At 58.2% G+C, this 9,523-nt stretch overlaps 1 protein-coding gene across 1 annotated transcript in view; it reads right to left on the bottom strand.

The window, feature by feature from the left end:
- Nucleotides 1-8,104, bottom strand: part of LOC119089365 (glycine cleavage system H protein-like) — a 12,544-nt gene extending 4,440 nt beyond the window's left edge. Inside the window, exons 1-5 of the mRNA XM_037212035.1 lie at nucleotides 7,924-8,104; nucleotides 3,058-3,136; nucleotides 1,955-1,970; nucleotides 961-991; nucleotides 280-414 (exon numbers count right to left, since the gene is read on the bottom strand). Coding sequence (XP_037067930.1) covers nucleotides 280-414; nucleotides 961-991; nucleotides 1,955-1,970; nucleotides 3,058-3,136; nucleotides 7,924-8,068 — 406 coding nt within the window. The 5' untranslated portion in view covers nucleotides 8,069-8,104. The remainder of the gene's footprint in view (nucleotides 1-279; nucleotides 415-960; nucleotides 992-1,954; nucleotides 1,971-3,057; nucleotides 3,137-7,923) is intronic.
- Between the last annotated feature and the right edge of the window lie 1,419 nt (nucleotides 8,105-9,523).

The following is a 9,523-nucleotide window of genomic DNA, read 5'->3' as shown; positions in this document are numbered from 1 at the left end:
CCGCCGCCTGACACACGCCCCAGACCGGCCGACCGGACAGCACGGCGGCGCGGCCGGCTCCAGCTGCAGCCGGCGACGCGCCCGGCTCCAGCTGCTGCCGGCGACGCGGCCGGCTCCAGCTGCTGCCGGCGGCGCGGCCGGCTCCAGCTGCAAGCGGCAGGGCGGGCGGCTCCAGCTGCAGGCGGTGGCGCGGCCGGCTTCAGCTGCAGGCGGCGGCGCGGTCGGCTCCAGCTGCTGGCGGCGGCGCGGGCACGACGGCCGCACCGCCGGCAGTCTCACCTTTCTCGCCGTACGGGTCCTTGTTGACCAGGTCGGGCGTCTCGGTCAGATCGGCGTTCCGTTCCACCAGCTTGCCCGAGACGGGCGCGTAGATGTCGCTCACAGCCTTGACGCTCTCCACCGATCCGCACTCGTCTGGCGGCGGCGGGAGCCGGGAGCGCGCTCAGGCGACGCCGCGTCACGTCACGTGCGGATAACAGCGGCTCGGGGCCTCGTCAGGTCAGACCTGCGGCCTCGGGCCCTGAGCTCCGGCCAACGGGGCCCTGGGCAAGGGTCACGGGCCGGGGAGATCCTGACGTTGCCGCCAGACGGGCCCTGAGCTCGGGTCGGGTGGGGCCACGGGCCAGGTTCACGCATGCAGTGGGAGTGGGCACGTGTTTACTGTCCTGTGCTAGTCTTAAATGATGAGAGGGGTGAAAGGACATCACGTTCAGAGGGCGGACAAGTCACAGCGGGCGGGGCGGCCTACACAACTCGGACGCGAGCATACAGACGCGCAGGAAACGACCGCCGGCGGCCGGCTGTTTCCTGCTAATGGCGGGCGGCGGCGGATAATGCTACACAACAATCTACTGATGAAATATATATAAAGCCTAAACTCAAAGATGAAGATACCTTAGAGCCGCTGATAACTGGTTTCAATAAAGGCTAACAAACAGGATGATGTGAAGACCGCCTTACCGCCCTGATCCACCTCATGGTCCCGGCTCGGCTATCTCCACGTACACCAAGTCACCCATAGACTCCTGCAACGGCACCAGACGGCGGCAGCGTCACGTTTCAGTAGTGTCACGCTCGCTTCGCGCCGGCTGCCGGCGAGAGGGCTGCGAGCGCGTGCTCACGCCATACATGTCACTAGGTCGCCCACGCATCGCGCCCGCCGTTTATCCCGGCACACTGGGCCTCCGCTCGCCGCGGCACAGTTCATCCTTATTCAGCCCGAATGTCGTGAACACGGGGCCCGAAAGGCCGCCGCGTTCATGCCGCGACACAGCACGCGACCCTGAGCTCAGGGGTCGGTTCGCGGGCGCCCGGCCGGCCAGCCAGCGGAGGTCCGAGGCGAGGACAGCGCGTCGCCACGCTGACACAGGCCAGCCGCACCAGGCACCCGGCACCGGCCGGCCGAGCGACGCAGCCATTGTAAGCAAACGGCACCGCCGGGCTGGGCCGGGCCGGGCCGGACCGCTACCGACCGGCGGCCGCGGCCCGCGGCTGACCCGGCCGGCCCAGCCGCGCCGAAGGCCGGGCGCGTCGCTGGTCACTGTCCTCGTGTTTTGGCGCAGGGATCTCCTGCTAAATATGACTTGGCTATTTATAGCCAGCTATTCGGCTATCAAGCTTGCCGTTTAAATGGTACAGTGAACAGTACACGCGAGCTCGGTTCACGAATGGCAAACAAATGAGCTTCGCATTCATCACATTTCAGCAATAAAATCCTCCCATGTTAAGAAACAAAAGTGAAGTGCAGCATAGCAGAACTAATGGTACCTGCACGCTCATTTCATGTTAAGCTTATGCCATTTTGGGGTAAATGAACTGAAGCAGCGCAGATTCCACAAATGGTTTCCCCTATTTGTCACTGACCCCAGTTGACCCTTGTCTCCCACTGCAACCAGTGGGAGGGGCGGGGGGGAGGAGGCTAAACGAGCACAGGTGGGCCCAACTCGCCGCTGACCAGAGCCGGCGCGCAGCTGTCCGGCCAGGTCCGGTCACGCGGTGCCCGCGGCCGCGACCCCCTCCGTGCCGGGCCGCGGTCACTCGCGGAGCCGGTCCGCGCCGGCGCACGCCGCTACCGGCTCTTGGCCGGCCGCACGGAGCGCAGGCTCATCGCCGGCGCACTGCAGCTCCGGCTCTTGGGCCGCCGCACGGAGAGGCAGGCTCATCGCCTGAGGGCGAGCCGTGTCGCGGGACCGCAGCAGCCGTGGCCCGAGACGCAGGGAGGGCGGCGCTGCGCGGGATGGCGAGGGGAGCCTTCAACACCGGTGAAGACGTCACACAGTCGGGCGGTGCAGGAGCCGACGGCAGGGCAGGGACCGACGCAACGCCGACGCACTGCCCACCTGGGGTCCCTGGACGCATGCAAGGTGTAAACAACAAATGCGATCGACCCGATTGCACGAAACAACACAACAATTTGCGGGATTGAAGAAGCAGGTGGTGACTGTTAACGACGCGAATCGGTCGCCACGGGGGTCAGACCCGTCACCGCAGCACTTGGCAGCGGGCGGCGATGGTGTGCGCCCACCACGGCGGTATTTGGCAGCCGGAGGCGACTGCTATTGGAACGTGTCGGAAGTCACGGGCTCGTGGTGAAGCAGCACTTGACCTTTCCGGGTCCAACAGTCAATCCCACCGCTCATCTCATCCTGTGACCTTGACACCGACGTTCCGCCTCACGAACACCCAGGCGCAAAAAGAACAACAACAAGTACAAATGGCCGCCTCCGAACTGCCGGGCCCAAAACGCATTCCAAAAGAAACATCGCCGCCCAATTAGGCATTCGTCACAAACACCCCGCAGAAAACACGCCACAACGCTCATCACCATGTTGTGCCCCGGACAAGCAGCATCCGCTCAAATGAGGCAACCCGGCGCAGCGCACTCACCAACGGATTGGACTTCCACGCTCCTGGCTAAGAAAACCCACGGACAACATTCATGCATCAATGTCTGAAGCAAATAAACAAACACCCAGCGGCAACCCGTGGGTCCCGAGCGCAGACCACGGCACGGACGGGAGCGGGCCCCGGCGGCAGGCCGGGCAGCGGCCCACTCACGGCGGCTTGGCGGTGATGCCGACGGTGCCGACACCGCCCTCCATGCGCACCCACTCGTGCTGCTCCGTGTACTTGAGCTCTGCCGGCAGGCGGGGCAACGGTCACGACCCTGCGGCGCGCCGCCGCCAGCCACGCCAACGCGTGCGCGAGAAGACGAAACGGCTGGGACGCCACTGACGTGGTTAACTGCCTGACGCTGTGTAAGAGCCCGGACTGCTCCGTGTTACAATCTTGGAGGATCTTAAATAAAACCTAACATGGCCGCCTTGCTGATTGGAGAAATGAATGCTGCGGAGAGCTTTCGGCGAGATGAAGCATTATTACCCCAAGATGTCCCGGCCCCGCCGTGGAGGGCACATACCTGCACCTCATGTGAGCTTAATCCCCCAGGTCGTCAGGTCTGACCAAGTTTATCGTATTGCGTGAAAATATGTTGTAATAGATTGCTGTGTTACAGTAACGATCCCATTGATCCCGGTCGGCCAGACCCACCCTGTGGCTGGAGCCCCATCTTCTCTGAAAACGGTAATGCCAGCTTATCCATAGCAACGTCTCCCCGAGAAACGACAGGCTAGCCACTCTCTTGGAGAAAAACGACTAACTAAAGGCCCGAGGTGATTAGCAGAGACATAACAGAATTAGCCCACGGGTCTAGACAGGTGCCATCGGGTCTAAATGGTCCCAAAGAGCTTGACGACCCTCGGGGCTAGACAATCCCATCGGGGCTAGATGGTTTCCCTGGATCAAGACGTCCCGAGGGGCTTGACAGCCCTAGGGGCTAGACGGTTCCCTCGGATCTAGACGGCCCCTCGGGCTAATCAGTCCCACGGGGCTAGACGACTCGGATCTAGAGATAGAGCAACGACAGCCGGCATGTGCCTTTTCTTCTTGGTGTGCGCGTCTGGGCATGCTGGCTACTAAGGTCACCTGGCAGAGCCCGCGTACCGCCCAGGGCGACACAGCTGACCTCTGGTGGCCAAAATGGCCCGCGCCCCGGCTCGGTGGCCGGGGCGGCAGCACGCGAGTCCGGCGTCGCAGTAACGTAAACAGGCCGTGGCGTCTGGCCGCCGTACGACAGGACGCGTCTCGTTGCGGCGCCGCGAGCCAGCCACCGTCCGAACAACCGACCACGCACGCGCCTGTCTCCCCAGTGGCGGGGTGGAGGCGGGGGCTGGACAGGGCGGAAGGCTGTTAAATGCACACGCTGTCTGGTCAGACGCAGAGTAACGTTGCTCCTTTGACTGATTACTTCCTTTCTCTCGCGCAACAGATCGTCGTCCGACGTCATGAAGACATTGGCCAGGCCTAATATAATGTGCTCAGGCGTAATCCCGAGTAAAAGCGTCTTCAGGTCAGGCTGTATTACTGGTTTAGGGTTATGTGCCCTGCGAGATCAGTTTCACGCAAGTTTTCGGTTATTTGCTGCTTGGGGCAAAACAGATAGCACATTGGCAGATAGCACAGGTGCAGTTTATCACGTCCTCACGATACCTCGATTACCTACGCCCGATCAACAAAGTACGGCCGATTACGTCAAGGCCAGCCGATTTTTGAGCCGCATCTGCCATCTCAGGAGAAACCCCGCTTTTATCAAGGCATTGGTGATTTCTCCCTTCCAAACCAAAGGAGATAGTCTACGGCGCCAGAGGATAACGTGAACATGACAACTGAAGAGTGACCGCTGCGTACCAAGAATAGGCATAGCACTGGAACAGGTGGTGGCCTCCACATCACACGCACCGCCGGAATCAACTTAATAGGGCGCTGAGTAGCCACGGGAGGTTCGCGGCACACCCTGGGAGGCGGCGCTCACCCTGAGCTCGTGCCCCGCATCCCCCGCGGTGGCACGCGGCCGTGAGCCGGGGCCGCATGGGGTCAGCACCACGTCAGGGGAGGCGGCTCCACCCACCGTCGTCTAAGACCGGACAAGTCACGCCCGCGCCAGAGCGGGGCCGCAGGGGGTCAGCACCACGTCTGAGGAGGCGGCTCCACCGACCATCATCAGAGACCGGCGAGTCACGCCCGCGCGAGAGCCGGGGCCGCAGGGGTCAGCACCACGTCTGAGGAGGCGGTTCCACCGACCGTCGTCAGAGATCGGGCGAGTCACGCCCGCACGAGAGCCGGGCCGCAGGGGGTCAGCACCACGTCTGAGGAGGCGGCTCCACCGACCGTCGTCAGAGATCGGGCGAGTCACGCCCGCACGAGAGCCGGGGCCGCAGGGGGTCAGCACCACGTCTGAGGGAGGCGGTTCCACCGACCAGCATCAGAGACCGGACAAAGTCACGCCCGCGCGAGAGCCGGGGCCGCAAGGCGTCAGCCACCACGTCTGAGGGAGGCGGCGCAACCGACCGTCGTCAGAGATCGGCGAGTCACGCCCGCGCGACGGCCGGGGCCGCAGGGGGTCAGCACCACGTCTGAGGAGGCTGTCTCCATCAACCGTCGTCAGAGGCCGGGCGAGTCACGCCGCGCGAGAGCCGAGACACGGGAGCAACTGTCTGGCCGGGGATACGCACGGCACCAGTCCGGTCCCAGGCTGTCTGGTCGGGGATGGACACCGCACCAGTCGGATCCAGGCTGTCTGGCCGGGGATGGACACAGCACCAGTCTCGTCCAGGCTGTCTGGCCGGGGATGGATACGGCACCAGTCGGGTCCAGGTTGTCTGGTCGGGGATGGACACGGCACAAGTCCGGTCCAGGCTTTCTGGTCAGGGATGGATACGGCACCAGTCGGATCCAGGCTGTCTGGCCGGGGATGGACACAGCACCAGTCTCGTCCAGGCTTTCTGGCCGGGGATGGATACGGCACCAGTCGGGTCCAGGCTGTCTGGTCGGGGATGGACACGGCACCAGTCCGGTCCAGGCTGTGTGGCCGGGGATGGGCACGGCACCAGTCGGATCCAGGCTGTCTGGCCGGGGATGGACACGGCACCAGTCCGGTCCAGGCTGTCTGGCCGGGGATGGGCACGGCACCAGTCCGGTCCAGGCCGTCTGGTCGGGTATAGGCACGGCACCAGTCCGGTCCAGGCTGTCTGGCCGGGGAAAGGCACGGCACCAGTCCGGTCCAGGCTGGCCGATCAACCAGAAGCCGATTGAACACTTACGTCCTGTTCGACGTCGATAGTGACACACAAATCTGTGGGTGGGGGTGGCGACATCGCCGCCAGCCAATGATGGGCGTTGCAGGTGTGCACGCACCCGTGTGCGGATGCAGCAGAAGCCGCCGGTGCTGTCCCGGCAGTATTATCGAGGTGAGGAGGGCGCAGGCCACACCACCGTGCGGACGTCCTCCGACGCCGCAGCATCACACAGGCTTGTCAGAGCAGTTGGCCCCACCAAAGCTGGCTTTTTTAGTTATATGCAGGAAGTGGTGGCAAACTCCAGATTTATGCCGTATTTTCTTTTTCACAAGAGCTTTCTCTTTGTGCTGCAACACACTGGTAGAAAGTGGTCCTAACAAAGCCTGGGGGAGGCAAATATCCACCAGGTCTCCTTTCATCATGGCAGAGTTTTAGTCTAGGCCATTGTGGCCTGAAACAAAGGGCAAAAGTGGCAACACCAAAGCTCACAGCTGTTTGCCAGGCTGGAGAGCTACATGTGCAGACATTTTGTTTGTTTTGTGAAAATCAAAATTAGCAAGCTTTCATAGCATGCACAATGCATGCAAGCCTCCACTCATGGTGTGTTTATTCCACTCATTCCAAGTTCATTCCACTTGTGTATGTTCATTGAAGAAGATAGCCTGAGTCAACATCTGACCTTGTCTTCAGTTGATAAATGTGGCTCACAAAGCTTAGGGGATCTGGCTTGTTTTATACAAGTCACAAGTTACTTTTGGAATGTTGGCTAGTATCAAAGCTATATCAAGCCAATCACAAAGCTAGTATTCATCAGACTATGACAGCAAACTTCCACACAAAGCTCCACCACTGCTGCTTGTAATTAGATGCTTAACAGACCCAAATACTATGCTACATTATTGAAACATTCAAGTGCATATGACTGATCCAGGGTGGCAATACTCTAACATATGAGCCTCCACAGCATAGGCCCAGGCAATGGCAAACAGGCAAAATATCAGTCACACTGGATATAGGTCCCAAGATACATGGAAAGTTTGTAGGTCATTATTAGAGAAGTTGTCAGAATGTTTCATTTTTGCACCAATGACTCTGCAGAATGTTGCAACACTTAAGATCAGTATTCCAATATTAAATTAATTGGTGTCAGAGAAGACAATATCACCCAAACTGTGTGAGCTGCCTTGAAAATGAATGGCCAGACAGCACAGAATAACAAAATTGTATCTATGCATTTCAAATACACCCATTCATAGCTGTTGAGAGGAACACAGATAATAAGAATCAGGAGAACTGTGGAAACCTGTCATGTTAAAGTGTCATTCATTTTAAAGTGTGGCTTCATATGCAGCCACTAGAAGGGGGCAGGGCCATCAACAATGAGTGCAGATTAGTTAATACCCCCCTTCCCTTAAAAAGCCTTGTCAATGACCTCCAACATGCTAAAAACAACACTGTTATGACTCAAAACCATCAAGGTTGGTACATAACATGTGGCATGTCATCTTTTGGACCTGCATTACAATTGCAGTGTTTTGAAACTACCACAGGGTATGGAAAAAAGCTTACAGAAAAAAATGAAAGCCAAAACAGAGCTGTGTAACTGAGCAAACTGACTTCCATCAGCTACAGTTGACTTGGAACAATTTTCCTAGGGACGCATCACTTGATTGGCCCTACAAGCAAGACGTCCAGCCCCTTAGAATACCAGTATTTCCATGAGCCCTCCTCGGCCTCAAATCTTGGCCACGGCTATAGAAGAGGTACCGCCGACCGCATGGGTACATACCAGCTAGACGACGGGATGAAACGGAGAGGTGCCTTCGCGCGGAACAGTGTAAGTTATGGTGAGTTAAGCCGTTTTGAACACGCTTTAAACATAACGGGGTAATAATCCGAAATGCACAACCCATACGCAGCCCCAACGAAGCCATCTCCACTCGGACAACACGTTAACCAAACACGCAACCCACGCCCTCCGTCCGAGCGGTAACAATCGCCGGGAACTCGTAGCGCACCGGGAACGCAATGCGCAAGGCTGTGTATAAACCTTAAGTCAAAACGCTATCTCATTCCTTCTACGACAGTTCTAAATTACGTCAGTGGAAGAAATAATGCGGTGCACGACCCATGAAGCCATGAAAACACGAGACCGGGGCAAAAGAGGTGGCGACAAAAAGACAAAAAAGTGTACCTCTATGGTAGAATAACGCCGTCTGCGCCGACAAGGTTCGGATAATGGTGGTATATGTCATCTACAACGGTGAATGACACCGCTCCAACGACCGAGGACTTTCAGTTCTCAGCACCATCGGCGTCGCAATTCAGTGCTATCTCCATGGACTTCGATGCTATAGTAGTCATGACTACCATCCCCGTTGTTTTAATAGCACGACGTATTTGGAAGCAGAATCTGATATCCGATTGATTCAGCTTTTTCTTGAACGGTAGTTGTGATTTTAGCGACATCGGTAGCTCCCTGAATGCACGTGCGTAATCTTACGAAAGAAATTGCTAAAAACAGCTGTGTGGGCTTGCTGCAGGCTTAGCTTGCCCGAACATCATTTTAGCCACGCCTGTGTCATGTTTGAGCCGGCTGACGGCGGTGTCTGGCGTCCACAAGGTACGTCTCCAAGCCCTGACAGAACGGCTTAGATGTGAATGCGCGAAAGACGCGCACTTGGGTACAACCACATTTCTGGGATGGGGAAAGTGACAAATCATCTCGAAGGCAATTCTGGACGGAGGGAGGTGTGAATGATGTTGGCTAAAATGGAGGGAACAAATCCCCACTTCGTAAAAATCAAAGTCAATTGGCTTGCGACCTGGAACCCTGGCCGCTCCCAGGACCGTTAGAAGCGCCGCCAATAGCTACGGAGGAGGGATACGGCTGTGGAGAGCCGGCCAAGCGACGACACTGGGGCGGGTGACGCCACCTATCTTCACAGAGTGGGGATAGGGTTTCCACGGAGCCGCTGCTTGCGCCCTGCGGACCTGCAGCGTTTCCAGACCGAACGGCGCACAGCGGTGTCGACAATGGGCTAGGAGTCCGGTCATTCCGATCGCTGCACAGACCAGGTCCAAAGCGATAACCGATTTGCGTGCCACCAACGGCCAAAGCCGTCATCAGCGGTTTGCATAGCTCCCACACGGAGCACAGGTATATCGACACTGTAATGCATAATACTGCAGCATTTTGTAGTGTCGGGGCGGTCACAGCATCAAGCGAGCGAACCGGCACCAGTTACCACCGCTAAGCAACGAACAGGAAGAGTAAATATGCCGCGATACGCAACGCGTCGTGCCTTGTCATGAATACGCCACAGCTGGATTGCAGACATGTACATAAATGCACCGCAGTTGAATTGCAGACATTGCCATTCCTAGAA

Source organism: Pollicipes pollicipes, unplaced genomic scaffold (assembly GCF_011947565.3).
Source record: "Pollicipes pollicipes isolate AB1234 unplaced genomic scaffold, Ppol_2.1 Scaffold_3087;HRSCAF=3621_pilon_pilon_pilon, whole genome shotgun sequence".
Classification (NCBI taxonomy): domain Eukaryota; kingdom Metazoa; phylum Arthropoda; class Thecostraca; order Pollicipedomorpha; family Pollicipedidae; genus Pollicipes; species Pollicipes pollicipes.
This window is presented reverse-complemented; position numbering and strand designations above follow the sequence as displayed.